The sequence below is a fragment of the Mirounga leonina genome, unplaced genomic scaffold (genome assembly GCF_011800145.1).
Source record: "Mirounga leonina isolate KUSES-001 unplaced genomic scaffold, KU_Mleo_1.0 Mir_114, whole genome shotgun sequence".
NCBI classification, from domain to species: Eukaryota; Metazoa; Chordata; class Mammalia; order Carnivora; family Phocidae; genus Mirounga; species Mirounga leonina.
In genome coordinates, this window is record NW_023270265.1 from 19,078,130 (window position 1) to 19,097,308 (window position 19,179).

Genomic DNA, 19,179 nt, shown 5'->3' on the forward strand with positions numbered 1-19,179 from the left:
GGAAATTTAAAGAGAGGAAAGACCTATACTTTGAAAACTAGAAGAAATTGAAGAAGACACAATTGTAAAGATATGTTCATGAACTGGGGGAATTAATAAATATTGCTAAAATGTCCATACTACTCAAAGAAATCTACAGATTAAATGTAATTCCTTTCAAAATACAAATAACATTTTCCACAGAACTGGAACAAGTAATCCTAAAATTTGTATGAAACCACAAGAGATTCTGAATATCCAAAGCAATCTTGAGAATAACAAAGCAGGATAATACTACAAAGCTATAGTAATCAAAATAGTGAGATATTGGCACAAAAACAGATACATAGATCAGTGGAACAGAATGGGAAGTCCAGAAATAAACCCTTAAATTATATGGTCAGTTAACCTACAACAAAGGGGCAAGAATATACAATCAGGGAAAGATGGTCTTTTCAGTAATGGTGCTGAGAAAACTGGACAGCTGCATGCAAAAGAATGAAATTGGACCACTTTATTAAATCATACACAAAAATAAACTCAAAATGGATTAAAGACTTAAATATGAGATCTGAAACCATAAAACTCCTAAAAAGAAAACAGGCGGTAATCTCTTAGACATCACTCTTGCAATGTATTTATGGATATGTCTCCTTGAGCAAGGGAAACGAAAGCAAAAATAAACTCTTGGGACTACACCAAAATAAAAAGCTTTGGCACAGCAAAGGAAACTACCAACAAAACAAAAAGGCAGCCTACTGAATAAGAGAAGATATTTGCAAATGATCTGATAAGGGGTTAATATCCAAAATATATAAACAACATCAAACAATCCAATTTTTAAAAATGGGTAGAGGACCAGAAGAGACATTGCCAAAGAAGACAGACAGATGGCCAACAGACACATGAAAAGATTCTCAACATCACTGATCATTGAAGAAATGCAAATTAAAACCACAATAACATAATCACCTCACACTCATTAGGATGGCTATTATCAAAAACAAAACAGAAAACAGCAAGTGTTGGTGAGGATGTAGAGACATTGGAAACTTTGTTCACTAACAGCCTAAAAAAAAAAAGTAAAATATTTAGGAATATATTTAACAAAGAAAGCATATGATTTGTATACTGAAAACTGCAAAACATCAAAAGAAATTAAGAAGGCCTAAACAGGGGGCACCTGGGTGGCTCAGTCAGTTAAGCGTCTGACTTCAGCTCAGGTCATAATCTCAGGGTCCTGGGATCAAGCCTCACAGCAGGCTTTCCTGCTCAGTGGGGAGTCTGCTTGTCCTCCCTCTGCCCCTTCCCCTACTCATGCATGCTCACTCTCTCTCTCTCTCTAATAAATAAAATCTTTAAAAAAAAAAAAAAAAGGCCTAAGTAAATAGGAAGACATCCCATGTTCGTGGATTAGAAGACTTAATATTGTGAAGATGGCAGGCCTACCCAAATTATTCCTCAGATTCAGTGATAACCCTAGCCAGCATTCTAGCAGCCATTTCCACATAAATTGACAAGCTGATCTAAAAGTCATAGAAATCCAAGGGACCTGAAATAGTCAAAACAATCTTGAAATCAAGAACAACAAAGTTGGAGGACACAAAGTCCCAATTTCAAAACTTGCTTCAAAGCTACAGTAATCAAGGGGTGCCTGGGTGGCTCAGTTGGTTAAGCGACTGCCTTCGGCTCAGGTCATGATCCTGGAGTCCCGGGATCGAGTCCCACATTGGGCTCCCTGCTGAGCGGGGAGTCTGCTTCTCCCTCTGACCCTCCCCCCTCTCATGTGCTCTCTCTCATTCTCTCTCTCAAATAAATAAATAAAATCTTTAAAAAAAAAAAAAGCTACAGTAATCAAGACAGTATGATACTGGTAAAAGGGTAGACATATAGATCAGTGAAAAGAATTGAGGAAGAGAAATAAACCTATATATCAGTAATGAATTTGTTTTTGACATGCTGGCCAAGATAATTCAAGGGGAAAAAATAGTCTTTTTAACAAATGGTGCTGGAACAATTGAATATCCACATGCAAGAAATGAGGTTGGATCCCTGCCTCATGCTTTATATATGAAAATTAACTCAAAATGGACCCCTAGCTAAATGTAACAGCTAAAACTATAATACTCTTAGAAGAAACATAGGGGTAAAATTTCAAGACCTTGGATTTGGAAGTAGATTCTTAAAAATGATACCATCAGCAGAAGCATAAAAAAAAAATAGGTAAGTTAGATTTTATCAAAATTAAAAACTTTTGTTCATCAAAGAACACTACCAAGAAAGTGAAAAGACACACTGAATGGAAGAAAATATTTGCAAATCACACATCTGGTATTTAATATTTAGATTATATAAAGACTCGTACAAATGAACAAAAAGATAACTCATTTATTTTTTTTTAAAGATTTTATTTATTTATTTGACAGAGATAGCGAGAGCAGGAACACAAGCAGAGGGAGTGGGAGAGGGAGAAGCTGGCTTCCTGCTCAGCAGGAAGCCTGATGTGGGACTCAATCCCAGGACCCTGGGGTCATGACCTGAGCCGAAGGCAGACGCTTAACAACTGAGCCGCCCAGGTGCCCCGATAACTCATTTTTTAAAGTGGGCAAAAGATTTGAATAGACATTACTCCAAAGAAGATAAAAAATGGCTGGGGTGCCTGGGTGGCTCAGTCGGTTAAGCATCTGCCTTTGGCTCAGGTCATGATCCCAGGGTCCTGGGATCGAGCCCTACATCGGGCTCTCTGCTCAGCAGGGAGTCTGCTTCTCCCTCTCCCTCTGCCCCTGCTCTCTTGTGCTTGCTCTTTCTCTCTCTAATAAATAAAAATATTTTTAAAAAAAATTAAAAATGGCCAATGAACACATGAAAAGATGCTAAACATTATTAGTCATTAGGACTATGCAAATCAAAATCATATGACATACCACTTCGCACCCAGAATGCCTTTAATATTTTTTTCAAAAAGGAAAATAGGATAGTGTATAATAAACTATAAGCTAGAATCAAATACTGATACATGCTACAACATGAATGAACCTTGAAAACATTATGCCAAGTGAAAGAAGCCAGACACAAAGGTCACATATTGTACGATTCCTTTTCTATGAAAGGTCCAGAGTAGGCAGTCCGTAGACACAAAGTAGACTGGCTTTTGTCAGGTCTAGGGAGAAGGAAGTAGTGACTGCTAACTGAGTGAGTTTCTTAGTGGGGTAATGAAATGCCCTGGAATTAGATAATGGTATTGGCTGCACAACCTCATGAACATATTAAATGTTACTGAATCATACACTTTAAATGGTGACTTTTATGCTATTTGAATTATATTTCAATTTAAAAAAGTCAAGCTCAACAGTTGCTTTAGCTGGTGAAGTAGTACTAGCCATACTATTCCAAAAATGAGAGGAAAAACACGCTTGGGGATTTGGATTTAAAAAAACAAACAGGGGTGCTTGAGTGGTTCAGTCAGTTAATCATCTGCCTTTGGCTCAGGTCATATCAGGGTCCTGGGATCAAACCCTGCATCAGGCTCCCTGCTCAGTAGGGAACCTGCTTCTCCCCCCTCCCTGGGCCCCTTCCCCCCACTCCTGTGCATGCTCTCTCTCTCTCAATAAAGCCTTTTAGAAAAAAAAAACAAAAACAAAACTCAATCATTATAATAAGAACTAGAATTTGTTGAATTGTATCCTACAACTGGAAAACTGTAACCCATGATATTGACCACTAGCTGATTTCAGATCTAGTCTCAACTCTTCTAAAACAAAGGCATAAAGAGTAAAAATGTTTCTAGGGTAACCACCTTAGAAGCAGAAAGAGCCATTTTTGAACTCTTCCTCTCCTGGCCTGAGTTTGAAGGAACAGGTTAGAAGGCAAGGAAAGGTAACATTCTGGAAACACAAATCTTTTTCTATATACTATTTCTTCATTTTAGGCAGGGGAGCCTAAAATGTTGACCCCACCAGAGCATCTGACAGGGCCTGGGCTATACAGCTACTGTCCCAGGCATTAGTCTCCCCTTAACCCCCTGTGTGTCGTACAGATGTTTCCATTCTCTGTGTTATGAAATGGCAGGAAAGGAGCACTGCTCTTAGGATCATCTCTTTAAGTGTCTCCCCACCATCCTCATCATCTCTGCTGAGCACTTAATTGTCATTGCCTCCCTTAAAACAGAACACCCTGGACTTGCTACACAGGTTGATTACACAAGTCCAGGGTGTACCTAGCTAGGAAACAGCGGGGTTATTGGTGATAATTGTAGAATGTTCCTATAGAGAGAAAATGCATAATTGTTATATTGTCATTTTCTAAGTACTTACAAATCAAATATTAAATAATTCGGACCAGAATTTTGCTAGAGATTAATGTCAAACTTTATTGAATTATAAATTCCAGAAACAAGTTTTTGCCTAGTTTTTAAAATCTTCCCTTAAGGGGCGCCTGGGTGGCTCAGTTGTTAAGCGTCTGCCTTCAGTTCAGATCATGATCCCAGGGTCCTGGGATCGAGCCCCACATCGGGCTCCCTGCTGAGCAGGGAGTCTGCTTCTCCCTCTCCCACTCCCCCTGCTTGTGCTCTCTCTCCCTGTCAAATAAATAAGTAAAAAATCTTTAAAATAAATAAATAAATAAAATAAAATCTTCCCTTAACTCTTCTGACACCTCTAATCTTACTAACAATTTCTGAAAAGTTATGAGTAGTGATGCCATGGTCATTTCTATAGGTTCTTTTAATACCTGAGATTTATCGGCAGATGAGAATACATTTAGAGGGTCTTCCAGTACCCGCACATTATACTCTAACTTAACTGGGACCAAGAAAATGTGCGAAGCATTCTCTATAAGCTGTTTGGAACAAGAAAATAGACAGGAAACCTTGGGGTAGTTGAGATGATGTGAATAGATAACAAGGAAGATCTGTGTGAATATTTATCCCTTTGTTTCCATGCTGTCTAGACTATCACTCTTACCTTTTGAAATGGCTAGAGTATGTTTTGCTTTAGATGTAACTTTTGACTTCTGTTTTCTTTTAATGCATACTTTACCATCTGAATTGTGACCAGGTATCATTTGTAAATTTGTTTCTGTTGGTCTTTGTTAGCAGAAATATATTTTGCTAGGAACACATTTGCTAGGAATAGGTACTAACTGGATGGCTCTTTCTTTTTTTTAAAAAAAAGAGAGAAAGCACGCATGTGTTGGCGGGGAGGGGCAAAGGGGGAGAGGGAGAGCAAGAATCTTAAGCAGACTCCAAGCCCAGTGTGGAGCCCGAGGTGGGGATCAGTCTCACAACCTTAAGGTCATGACCTGAGCCTAAATAAAGAATCAGACACTTAACAGACTGAGCTACCCAGGCGCCCCATGGATGGCTCTACTTTTGACTTAGTAAATTTAAGAACAATTCTGCTTGCTGACCTAATATCCTGTACATGTAAGTAGAAGTAATACTTTATATCTTTAAAAGATTCAAGTGCTGGTTTTTGTTTTACTATTGATAACTTTTAAGGTTTGGAGATGTAATTTTGTTTCACAAATTGGTTCATGTTTATCATGTCCACAAACCTCATTTTCAGTTTGAGCATTCATTCTGGATTGGTTCTTGTATTTTAGTGATGTTCATGCTTAAAGAGTAAATTAGTACTGCTAATAAAATGAGAAAAATCAAGACACCTAGAACATTGTTTTTCCAGTAAAGTACTGCCACAGCCCATCAGACACCTGACTTTTAGTTGTAGGGGATCTTGTGGCCTAACTGGCCTCTATTGAACCCTGGGACTCCTTAGAGCCCCATTTGAAATCACCACTCTTTCTAAAAATATCCCTAATATTAGAAGCAACATTATGTAATAAAATATTTTATATGCTTTTTGTGACCTTTATTTTTGATTAAACTCATAATGTGTTGTTAACCAAATTATCTAAAGGTATGCAGATTGTCGATTGCCCAGGATTTTCCTCATACATTCTTGAAGAATGTCATATAAGTATCCAAGAATTAGGAATATTTTTACTCACTAGTACTAAGGAGCTATAATTTGAAATGTTTTCAGAAAATATTTTGAAAATACTTAAAATTATAGTGGAAGTGACACCTGTGGTTTCATTAAAAGTAAGGTAGACTATTTTAATTAGTAATCTTTATTTCCTTTAGGGTTTAATGAAGAAATTCATTCGATGTTCTACACGTGTAACTGTGGGAACTATTAAAAAATTTTTAAGTTTAAAACTAAAACTTCCAAGTTCTTATGAGGTAAGTTAATAATCTAACCTTGATCATGTTGATAATTCTGATCTGAAGTAAAATTCTGACAAAGTAAAAATTAACAGAAAGTACATTTAATTTTTGTGGAAACTTAGGTTATTTTTATATGTTAAAAATTTAGAGAATGTAATATTCTATTTATGTAATCTGTATTTTTTAATTTAACATCTGACTAAAACATGCTACTAATGCATTTAGTGGTTTACAGTTAGAAGAGATACTTATATAACTTAAATTTTCCCAAAATAAATGCTACAGCTAACTAGATTTTTTTAATGCCAACATTAGGGTCTTTTTTTGTTTTGTTTTTTAAATGAGACCTTTGAGATCCATTTTTACCAATTCTTTATAGACTTCTTTTTCAGAATGTAAAACATTGTCTTTTTATGTAAAAAGATTTTGTAAATAATGTTCCTTTAATTGTGTCATATGAAAAAGTGATATTGTTTAGCAGTAGGTAAAACCAACATAATTGCATCTGCATGAATGCAATTTACCAGTTTCCTAACGGAGAGATAAATTGCCTCCATGTTGATCACAGCACAGCTTGTAATGTGTTCAATGTTTAGAAAATGTTTATGGTCCTACGAGTATAGATATAATGTAATGAGGAGACATGGCTACCATTTCTCACCTGCCCAAATGGCAGTCTTAACAACGTGCATTAATTTCTCTTCCTCCCCTTTGGGTTCTGATAGTAGTAGCTTCTGAAGAAACGAAAGACTGAGACTAGTTTCCTATGTAAACAAAGACATTAAAGGCAACATTAGTTCTTCATTATATACACTAATATTAACAGTTTATCATAGCAGAAATAAAATAGGATTTGAACATAGGCATTGACAGGTATTAAGTATGTATTTTGAGGAAGTCTCTGATCCTAAGTTTATTTAAAAACTCTCAGATAACTAATAATCCATGGATTAAAAATTCTTACTGTGGTTTGGTCCTACAAATATTAAAACATTTCCAGAGACATCAGCTTTTACATTAGGGAAAAAACTGTGAAAGTTAATCAAAGCCCTATGTACTTGGTAAAAAGATGACAACTGAGATACAACAGTGAAAATAGAAAATGAAATTGTTTTTATGATTTGGTTTTATACTTATTCTCTTCTTACAAAATACCACATGCGGTTTTATTTCCTTACTTTTAAGTGTGACCCGTTGAGTTATTTTCTAGTTTCCAGGAAGTTGTTAGAGCTGACAGGATGATTCCTCTCATACAGTCTCACTCCTGGCACACAGTGTCGCGCTCCACAGATGAGGACAGCAGGGCGGGAGACTCTGTCCACTGACAGCTCCTCATCTCTCCCAGTGTAAAGGACTTTTCCTATGATTTTTAGTAACATTTACTGGTTCCCCCCTTATTTTGCTGTCTAACACATAGGGTGATGTTTTAATGAAATACCTAACAGCTGAAGCTTTTGCAACAGCATTGCTAATTGGGGCAAGATAGTTTAGTTTTTAAATGACAGCAGAAGCAGTGTACCTAACCAGGGATTGCATCCTGAATCTCTTTACTTCTTTGCTTATGAATTTATTTTACAAGCAAGATTTAAAAAAATAAAATAAAATTATCTACTTTGTCCTTTTAAAAATAAAATGTCTAAAAAACATTTTGAGGTCCATGCAAGTCAACATAAATCATCAAAATACCAATATAACTCAGCTAAAAATTTGTCTAATGCAATTGGAACAGGACTCATTTTAGACTTAAAGTTCAAAACTCTAGTCTCTAACCAGACAGAATTATTTAAAACCCATTTTTCTTCACCTTCTCACACTTTAAATTAAACTCTATCAGTTTGCCTTTAATAGCTAGAGAACTGAAATGCTTTATTTATAGGGACTTATGATAAACATTTAACTGTGCTTTGTTGAACTGGTAAATCATAGCCATAGTTCCTGGGGCCTTCTTAAGGATTTGGGGGGTTGTTTGGTTCCTGCAACTCTAGAGCAAAAGTGAGCTTTGGAAAGCACATCCCTTTTTTGAAGTTCGATGCAAGATGAGAAGAGAGTCCTGTAAGTATTATGCAAGTTACCGCCCAAGCAAAACAGGCCAGAGAGCCCTAGAAGATACAGGCCTGTGGCATGGTCCTAACTGTTTTGTTGACTTAGCTACAGGCAATTACCAGAAATTCTCAAATGCCTTGAAGTCCCCATAAATCTTGTATCCACACTCATTCCTTTACCCTCTTTGAATACAAACTAATGAGAGGAAAGCAAGTCCTCTCAATCTTGAGAAGGTGAAAGCATTCTGAGAGGTGAATTCATAAGCCAAAGGTGCTGTGAGGTCTCCACAATTACTTCTCCTTTTGTAAGAGACAGTCACAGAAATATGTCTAAACTAAGGTTGCACAGAGACATGGACTGAGAAAGCTTACACTGCATTTCAAAATTATGTGTACAGACTTGAGTTGGGACAAGACCAGCACTGCTCCATGTTACTTATATCTGAATTGTTAATAATTACGAGATGGACCAGTGCTCTTAATAAAAATATTCAGTGTTCTTTTTAAATAATGGTTAATACTTCTATTTTGTTATGACTATTTGAATCTTTTTTGAAATTTAGGAAAAAAGTGTAAGATACTAATGAATTAAAAATTACTTATGTTAATGGATCTGTAACTATTCTTTTTAAAGTTGGATGTGCTGTGCAATGGTGAAATTATGGGGAAGGATCACACTATGGAATTCATCTACATGACAAGATGGCGACTAAGAGGCGAAAACGTAAATTGCTTTTATATTTACCTATGTGTATGTTTAGTTATATGCCATTTTGCTACTCATAATAAACAGTATACTACTTAGAAACAAACAAAAAAAACTTGGGAAAGAGAAGAAACTGATGCCTTTTACTGTTTATCCCAGCTACTCCATGATAATTGGTCCTAAGTACAAGACCAAGATCTTTGTTAAAATGTGGTTTTGTTATATTTAAGGTGAGTTAAAAACCCCATCTAAATACGTTCAGAACTCTACTTACCTCAATACAGAGAAGATGGCACTTACATTTTTTTAGAACCCCGATAAAATATGGGAACTTCTAACTATATGGAGTCAAGTGAGGAGACTAAGTTTTGCCCTGATTAGTATGTTGCTTAATGGTTGATATTTTTTGGATGTGGCAGAGGGGACAGATGGAGTAGAATCTAGGTAATCTTTTTTTCAGGTACCTCCTTTACATGAAAGTGTAAAATTGGACCAAAGGGTAAGTGAGTTTGCAGTGGTTTCTGATGTCAGAATTAGATTGTTGTGGCTTAGGCCCTAGGCAATATGAGAGAAATGATGTAAAAGGAGAAAACCTGAGAAAAATCCAAAACACCCAAAAGGAGAATTCTATATTTTGAACTATACCTTTGCTTAGGGTTAATTAGAAGGTTCAAGCATATCTTATCTGTATTATGTATAGCATTGATAGTAGAGAAATCCGAGGGCTAGGGATTATAAGGCTTGATGTATATCAGTGAGGGAATGTAGTAGTAATGCTACCAGAAGTTCTCTTTATAATCTGATTACATGGATACACGTTAATTGAGATTGACTGGAAGGTTGTACTAGATGACTTTCAAGGTCTTCTCAGACATTAAGATTCTCTGGTGTTTATGGTACAATATGTCATACTTCTAAACTCTGCATAATTTTAATCTAATAAGATAGGTTGTATTACATTTTCTTAGGAAAATATAAACTATTAAAAATACAAAATTAAGAAATGTAACCTCACTCAAAGACAAGTAATACAGAATCTGAATATAATGAGGGTTGCCATGTTACAGTGGTTCAAAAACATGGAATGTAAACATCTATGGAATTGTTATAAAACCTCAAAAAATCATTTTTGTGTGTTGTATTCAATGAGTAGGAAAATTGACTGTTTTTCAGAAATGTCTTGATATATAATAAATGAAGCATCTAACTTCTAAAGTCAGAATTTTTTTTTCTGAGTCCCACTTGGTTAAAGCCTTCCTTGTGAGGCTGAATTCTCATGACCAGGAAGAAAAAATTATGTTCTAATACCAGTCACCAGCTTGACCTCTCTAAGCCTTATTTAAAAAAAAAAAAAGAAAAGAAACAAAGGAAAACAAATCTAATTATCTTTGTATTTGGTAAATTACTACCTGCCTTCCTAGGACATTTTATAGTTTTTTAAAATGGTTCTATATACATCACCCTCATTGAATCCTTCCAACCAAAATGTTTCAGGTACCAGGTGCAGATTACAGAGCTAGTCAGTTTTCCCTTACCCAGCACAGCTGGGGCCTAGATATTGTGGTATTACATATAATATCATAATATAATTTTAGCTTTCTTTGGTAAGTCATTGGCCATTTTATTATGTGTTAATGATTTTCAAGTGCTATGAACAGGTTTGCCTTAAGGTTGAAGAGATGTAAAAAGTCATCCACCGCAAGACCTCGGCTAGCACTCACTTGTCCTTCTCACAGTCCCTTCCCAGAGGTCGCCCACACTGCCAGTTTTAAGTCAAAGCATGAAAGAGCTAATTTGAAGACCTTGTTGTTAATTGACTATCAGTTAAATCAGTCTTTACTACAATTATGTTTCTGGTTACACATATCTGATAGTTTAAATTCCTATGTTGTTTAAGGCATATTTTAATAAAAGTTGGTTGGGAAAATGGTTCAGTACCTTATGATTTTTCAGACTACCACGATCAGAATCCTGTTATGTCTTACCCCCTCCACTTCTGCCCCTCTCGGCCCCGCCGCTGTCACCATTCTCCGGAAGTTTTGTAAAAACCTCTTCCCTGGGCTCCATGCTTCCTCTCCTGCCTCCAGCCAGAGTTCCCCTACTGTCCTGGCCCAGCACAGCACCAGAGGGATCCTCCGAGAACAAGTTAGCACATGTCACTTCCCTGCTCTCAACTCTCGTATCGTTTAGATAAAAACCAAAGTCCTTCCAGGGACATATAGATACGGAGCCCCATGATTTTTCCCAGACACCTCTGTGATCTTACTCTTTACTCTCCTTTGGCTCACCACATTCTGGCCCCACTCGCTTCTGTTTCCTCTAACCTGCCGGGCTTTCTCCTGCCTCCCTAAGTATCCACCTGAATCATTTTCTTTCTTTCTTTTTTTTTTTTTTTTTTTAAGATTTTATTTATTTATTTGACAGAGAGAGAGAGCGAGAGCAGGAACACAAGCAGGGGGAATGGGGGAGGGAGAAGCAGGCTTCCTGCCGAGCAGGGAGCCCGATGCGGGGCTCCATCCCAGGACCCTGGGATCAATGACCTGAGCCGAAGGCAGACGCTCAACGACTGAGCCACGCAGGCGCCCCTGAATCATTTTCTTTACCCTCTTCACCCAAAGAATTTTGCTTCTACATCACCTTCTCAGTGAGGGCTCCGACCTTCCTTAATAATACAACCCCTGCTCCCAATATGGCACTCTCCCAGTCCATTTTATGTTTGACTGTTTTCTATAGTATTTTTTCATACCATCTGGCATACCATACCACTTATTTATGTTTATTGTTTGTCCCCCAACTCAAATGTAGTCTGAGGACAGGGATGATTATTTGTTCACTGCTGAGTCTCCAGTACCCAGAGCAGTGCCGCGTACAAATAATAAATATTTGTTCAAAGAGCAAATAAATGAAAAGTTTCTTTTATAAGGTCATAGTTATGCAAAATATATCCTAAAGATCATCTCATTTATTTGAATCTCCATTTCCCATTTGTTTTCTGTTAAATTTTTGCTCATGTTCCAACTAATTATGAATTATTATAATAGTAACTGGTGAAGTCTGACAGTTGGAGTGAATGGACAAATTAGCAATAAAACAGTCATTTCTTGATCAAGCCCCTTCTAGTGTATTTGTTGCAGTCACATCCCTCCCCATCTGTACCCTCCGTTGCCAACAGGATGCCAGGATGTCCGACAAGCTCACATGACTCTGCCTACTGTCCTTGCTATAGCTGTACCTGGGGCTGGAGTCAGCTGATTTCCCAAACTCATGACCACCTTGTGGTTCTTTTACTTCTTTTTTACACTAAACATTTTGATCCACCTGGCATTTGTTTACTTATATACCCATACCTACAATGAGGCTAGGACTCTTATTCTAAGACTTTTTTGCCAAAAATGTAATTTGTTCAATAAGCCATACTTTATCTCAGTGTTTTGTCACCATTATGTGTGCATGTGTATCTATACATGTGTGTACACACATGTGCACCCGTAGACACCTACAGACACAGAGATAGGGACACACATCTATGTACACACATGTTCCTGGACATTCTGTTTTGTTCTTCTGCATAGGTCTTATCCCTGCACCACATTACACAGTTTATAAAGTTTTTATAAAAATTTGATCATATACCACTCCTAATTTAAAGCCCCTCAGTTGTCCATTTTCTTTGGGATAAGTCTGAATAAAGTTCAAACTAATTTATAAGGCAAATAGGCCTTCTAGGTTGCTATATATATATATATATATTCATATTTGTTACGGCTAAGCTCATTATTCTTTTAAAATGGTGTTGGCTGATTTTACCTATTTATTCAGATGAACTTGAGAATGGGATTATGATTGGCATTGGAATATATTTTTAGGTTGATTTGGCTGAAATTGGCATCTTTGCAGTTTTTTTAGTCTACTCAGTGCCATGGGGGTGGGGGTGTTCTCCTCATATGTTCCAGGCTATTCTAGGTCTCTGAGTCAACCCTGTGCTATCTTCCCTCTTCACACGGGATGCTGCCTCTGCCCCCGGGGTCTTCTGCTTCAGGCAAAGCCCTGCTGTGTCCCCATCACCTCCTTACCTTGGGCAAGGTCTGGACCCCTATGAAGAATCTTGGAGAAGTCCACCGGGCCTCCGTTTCTCCAGAGCAGGGGCACATCCCCCTGAGCCACACAGCATCTCTGCCTCTTTGCGCTCTGCTGGGTCAGTTCCACTGAAGGCTCAGCCTGTTTCCTGTAGTCCTTGCACTTTCTGGATTTTATCTTTAGGAATCAAACATCTGGTTAAACTTAGCTAACTCTTGGAGATTTTTCATTTCATAATAATACTGCTGCCTGAAGATGTTGTACTCAAGATTGGTGTTCATCTTTTGCTTATTAACGGGAGAAAATGTTACCTTTTCTTAAAACCAGTGCTTCTTAAACTTTAATGTGAGTAGAAATCACCCGGGGATCTTGGTAAAAAACAGATTCGACTCAGTAGGTCTGGGGTGGGGCCCAAGATTCTGCATTTCTAACAAGTTCCCAGGGAATGCCAGTGCATCTAATCTTTGGACCATCTTTTGAGTAATAGGATTTTAGGAAACGTGATCCATAACCACTGGCTTATCCTGTGGCTTTGGCTTCCACATCTGTAAATTGAGGGTGTAGAATTACAGAATTAGATCTCAATCTGGAAGGGACTTAGTTATCTAAACCAATCATCTATAATACATGATCCTGTTTATAAGATCCATGCAGTCAGTGTTCATCGCATTTTTGAAACAAACATGAATGGAATCGTATGTACTGTTCTGCAACTTTTTTTTTTCATTTGATATGTCATATGGAGAATCAACAAACTTGATATGATTCTTTGTAACCAGTTGATAGTATTCCATTTGTGTGGCTGCAGCATAATCTGATTAACACACTCCTTTTGGTGGAAATTTAGACTTTTTCAAGTTTTTTAACATTACAAGCAATGCTAGATTCCAGTACATATATCCTTTTGCACATGTGCAAGCATATTCATTGGCTAGATTCCACATGTGGATTTACAACAGAGTATGCATGTTTTAAATTTTGATAGATACAAATTACCCTCTTAATAGATTTTAGCAGTGTATAATTCTACCAGTAGTATATGAGAGTGCCCATTTTCTGATATCTTTACCAACACTGCATAGTATCAATTTTGTATTTCTTCTGTGAAGTTTCTTTTCATATCCATTGCCTTGCTGCTGTTTTTCCATTGTGATGTTTGTCTTTTTCTAGAGCTCTTTATGTATTTTGGATTCTATAATCTTTGGTTATATATGTTGTAGCTATTTCCTCCCAGTTGTGTTCTGCTTTCTAGTTTGTTTGTTTTTTTTTTTTTTAAGATTTTTTTATTTGTTTGGGAGAGAGAGCGCGCCCACGAGCGCTTCGTTGGGCACACGCATGAGTGGGGGGAGGGGCAGAGGAAGCAGACTCCCCGCTGAGCAGGGAGCCCCACTCAGGGCCTGATCCCAGGGCCCCAAGATCATGACCTGAGCTGAAGGCAGATGCTTAACCAACTGAGCCACCCAGGCACCCCTCTGCTTCCTAGTTTTGACTCCTTTTTTTTTTTAATTCTTAAAATTTGGGTGTAATAATACCTGTCTTTGAAATTTTTTAGTAAGAATGAAATATTACAAAGTACCTAGCAGAATGCCTGACATAGTAAATGTTAGTGAGTTTATGAATAGCTTATGTATGTTACATTTTGTTATTATTGTAATTCTCACCTAACTTCCTCTCATCCCTGGAGCTTACTGTTAATATTTTCCCATTTGGCCTCAGCTTTCATCATGAACTCATCATGTTCTTCCTGCTCACCTTTTCTCGGGTAGGTTGAATACTAACTCTCAGTACAGCCCCTCCTTCCCAGATGATCCTGGTTGGTTTTGTCTCTTCTTACAACCCCCTGCCAGGACATACCTGAAGTTACTGCACCACATTTGTCTTGCTTTATCTGCATTATGAAGCAGTTTTAGGAAAAACAAACATCCTTCTTGAGTGATACCAAAGAGATTAATAGGAAAAGATAATAATCACTTAGTGAAATAGCCTCTTTCACCTTAACTCTTCACTCTTAAATGCTGTTTGGGACTTGGCATTGTTTAGGACTTCCAAAGTCTAATAGGCCAGAGCGTGGGGACTCTTCAGAGAGAAAAGGGAAGGTTACTAAGGATAGCAGTGCTGGGCATGTCTTACAGCATGTTGATAAGCCCTGTACAGAAAGTCAAGGACTCACTCCTGGAAAAAACTGCTAGTCTTGGGCACCTGGGTGGCTCAGTTGGTTAAGCAACTGCCTTCGGCTCAGGTCATGATCCTGGAGTCCTGGGATCGAGTCCCGCATCGGGCTCCCTGCTCAGCAGGGAGTCTGCTTCTCCCTCTGACCCTCCCCCCTCTCATGCTCTCTCTATCTCATTCTCTCTCTCAAATAAATAAATAAAATCTTTAAAAAAAAAAAAAAAAAAACTGCTAGTCTTTTGGGGAAATGGAATATAATTTCTGAAATTTTATTTAAAAGGCTAGCAATACATTTGTTTTAATCATTTCTTCCCTTAATATTCTTTCAAAGTATACCTTTTAAAAACCTGCTTGCTCTAGGATGTTAGATTTATCCTGGTTAATTTACACCTTTTATGTATTTTTTTCCCCATCTTGAGGAGGCATGCAATGTTGAATTCATATATACATAATTTTAAAGTATATATTTCATTGTTTATAATCATGTTACAATTAAAATAATGTTCATGTTTAATAAGTATTTAGCTCAACATTGAAAAATCAAGATTTGGGAATGATTTTTTTTCTTTAATATGAATGGTTAAACTGTTAAAACTTAGTGGGTTTACAACTGAATCTACTCAATAGTTTAAAATGTGTTCATTCATTGATTTACTCATGAAACATTTTTTTGAGAAGGTGCTTTGTGCCATTTCTGGGCCTTAGTTATTAAGACTGTACATATGAATAAGGTAAAGACTCAAGGAGTTCATATTCTCATGCTATTAAAATAGATAATGGAGACTAAAAATCTAATCTGAGCAATATAAAGAACCTCATCTAAAACAGAAAACGGACCCCTTACATGTTGGGGCAAAGTGCATACCCCTTTCAGAGCCCTGAGGTCCTTAAACAGTGTTCCCTTCATGGGTAGTAGAAGGGCAAGCTAAGCAAGATTAATCACTGGCAGGGGTGGAAGAAAGAGGGTATCCCTCCTGGATTGAAGAGGTGAGGGTTTTCCCAGGAATTATTATCTGAAGAAGAGATGGAAAGGATAGCCACCATTTTGGTAAATATTTGCAGGATATTAACAAAACTGATATTTAGATACTAAAGTTGTTTCAGGCTACATTTTACCAGTCACTAAGTTATTAAAATCTTTAAAAAAAAGAAGAAGAAAAAAACAACCAACTACCATAGTTTGGAAAGTGTTTACTTAAAATTATCATGTTGACTCATGTTTGACGTTAAAATAGTTTAATCAGTTTTAAATATGTATCCAGTTGTGGATGCCTCTTATCTGATGAGTTCATCTCCTCCGCAGTTTCGGTGTCTGAACTGCTCAGCTTCGCAAGTCTGCTCTCAGGATGGCCCTTTGTATCAGGTAAGAGGCACTCACGACTGTACATATGCCCCTCCTGATGCCTGCCAAGATGGTGATTGCTTTCATCCCAAACCCGGGTTTCTAAGACCTGCAACTTTGCAAAACCAGTATTTATCTGAGCTACAAAACTTCATTTTTCAATTTATGTCCCAGAGTTTCCCATTATTTTGGTTCTCTTGCATTTATCTATTTAATTTCACTGAATTAAAAATGACATTATAAATGTTAAGGCCAGTATTTAGGAGTCAGAAATTTTTAATAATTACTGGTTTCAGCCCTTGAGAAATCTGCTCCATATTGGATCTCTGCTCCATGCTCAGCACTTCTTTGCGTAAGTTTTTGTGTGGTTTTTTTTTTTTTTTAATCCGTCAGTCACCCACAAGTGAAAGATAAAACGCTAGATTCGGGGAAGCTCTGTTAGGGCAATAGCCCAGTGGAACTGTGAGCTTGCTGACTAGGCCCCGCCCTGAGTGCTCTACTTGGGTTACCTCTTTTAATGCAGAAATGAATGTGGACTAATTTAAAAATGCACTGAGAAAAACTTCCCTCTGATCCATTTTCCAGTTACCTAATAAAAGTACATTTTCATTGGGATGATAAATTGTAGTGATGCTTCTGCCTGGAACTATAACTCATACATGCATGGTTTTTTGCTTTCACTCTTGGCACTGGTGTCTGTTTCCTTAGAAATAAAGATGTTCATAAACTCCAATCTAAAATATTAGAGAACAAGTAGAGTAAGATCAGATTTTTAAAAATCCTCACAAATTCCTTTTTCTTTCTTCAACACTTCATTATGGATTTTAGTCCTGTCACAGAGTTGAACTTATAATTAATAGTAAATTCAGCTAGAAATTTTCAGGGGAAAAGTTATCACTTTATTTCAAGAAAACATCATGTATGTAGCTTTATACTATTTAATTTTTCAATTTAAAAAATTTTAAAATTCCACAAAATGGACAGTTTTCCCGGAAACTACCAGTGGACCCAAATTTACCCATGAAGAAAGAAAATGTAAATCACCAAGTCATGAAAGAAAATAATAATTAGGAATTCCTTCCTCAAAGGATACCTGAAGAGTTTTATGGTCATGCTCTCTCAAATTTTCAAGCAATACATTATTCCCATTCTAAGTTGTTTTAAATTATTGAAAAAGGTGAAATTCTTCCAAATTCATTTTACAAAAGTAACATAATCATGATACCTAAAACTGACAGAGAACCTCCAACTATAAAACGAGTATCAATCTCATTTTGAATACAAATACAAAGATGATAAATACACTAAAATCATATACTAAAAGAACAATAAGCCAAGACCAAATAGAATTTTTATCAGAAATGCAAGAATGGCTTAATATTGGGGGAGGGAAGTAATATATATTATATAGTAGAAACATCTTTTGTGCACACACACACACACACAATCAAATCAAAACCATCAGTAGGTACTGAAAAGCATTTGATAAAATTCATTATTAAGTCCCAATTCTTCCTGCAACTTATTTTGAAAATTTTCCAAAAAACAAACAAAAAAATGAAATAATATAAAGGAATATCCTTTACTTTTGCTTAGATTTTTACCAATTAACATTTTGCTACATTTTCTGCCCCCCTTGTCCCTTCTTTTCCCTTCTCCTTATCTTACTAAACTCTTTATAATTCTGTTCTTTGTGAAACCATTTGAAAGTAAATTGCAAGTATCAAAACAGTTGACCACTAAATATTTCAGCATATATTTTCTAAGATCAAAGACTTCCTCATAAATAACCAAAATACCACTTCACACACAAGAAATTTAAATAGTATATGAGATACTATAGAGATGTCCTTTCTCCCCATAAATAAACTATGGAGTTTGGTGTAGTTCCAGGCACACTTTTACCAGATTCTTGTTTAACTTAACAGAATCATTCTAAAGTTCATCAGGAAGTATAAACCAGTGCTTCCGGTCAGTCACATTTTTCAGTGAGTAATCAGGGGGCATGTGCACTGCAACGTGCTAAAATGTATCTTAAAAAGCTGAAGTAATTAAAATAGGTACTCACTTAAACACAGACATATGAATAAAAAGAAGAGATCAGGAACAGACTGTCTAGTATGTATGAATCTATAAAGAGTATTTCAAGTTAGTGGAAGAAAAAATGATTCATTTAGCAAATACCGATTGAGCACTTAACTGTACACTGGGCACTCTTTTAGGCGCTGGGGACACAGAAGTAAAAATGAGCAGAGTTCTTTCTCATAGAGCTTATGCTGTTACAATGGTGACAGATGAAAAATAAATTTGTAGTGTTAGAAAAAAAATTAAATAGAATATTTAGATAAGAGAGCCAAGGGAAGGCTTCTTTGAGGTGGTGATTCTTGATCAAAAGGAAGTGGGAGAACTAGCCATGTGTGTATCTGGGGTAGGGTGCTTCAGAAGAAGGAACACAGTGGAAAGATCCGGAGGAGTGGTTATGTCTGGTTGCTTGAGGGTTGCAAGAAGGCCAGTGAGGCAAGACTAGAGACAGTAGTTGGCGGTTGGCAGGGGTAATCAGTGAACTCAGAGTATAGATGTTGGGGGGTAGGGTGTGATCTAGTCCATTTGTTTCCAATAAATTTTACTGTGACTTTTG

The 19,179-nt window shown here is 36.9% G+C and overlaps 1 protein-coding gene across 5 annotated transcripts in view; it reads left to right on the top strand.

Moving 5' to 3' along the window:
- Positions 1 to 19,179, top strand: part of PCGF5 (polycomb group ring finger 5) — a 117,222-nt gene that overhangs the window by 88,987 nt on the left and 9,056 nt on the right. For 4 of the 5 annotated variants that reach the window (XM_035024915.1, XM_035024931.1, XM_035024907.1 and 1 more), the window contains exons 7-9: positions 6,122 to 6,220; positions 8,882 to 8,971; positions 16,503 to 16,562. In XM_035024915.1, coding sequence (XP_034880806.1) covers positions 6,122 to 6,220; positions 8,882 to 8,971; positions 16,503 to 16,562 — 249 coding nt within the window. The remainder of the gene's footprint in view (positions 1 to 6,121; positions 6,221 to 8,881; positions 8,972 to 16,502; positions 16,563 to 19,179) is intronic. The other variant, XM_035024940.1, reaches the window with a different exon arrangement.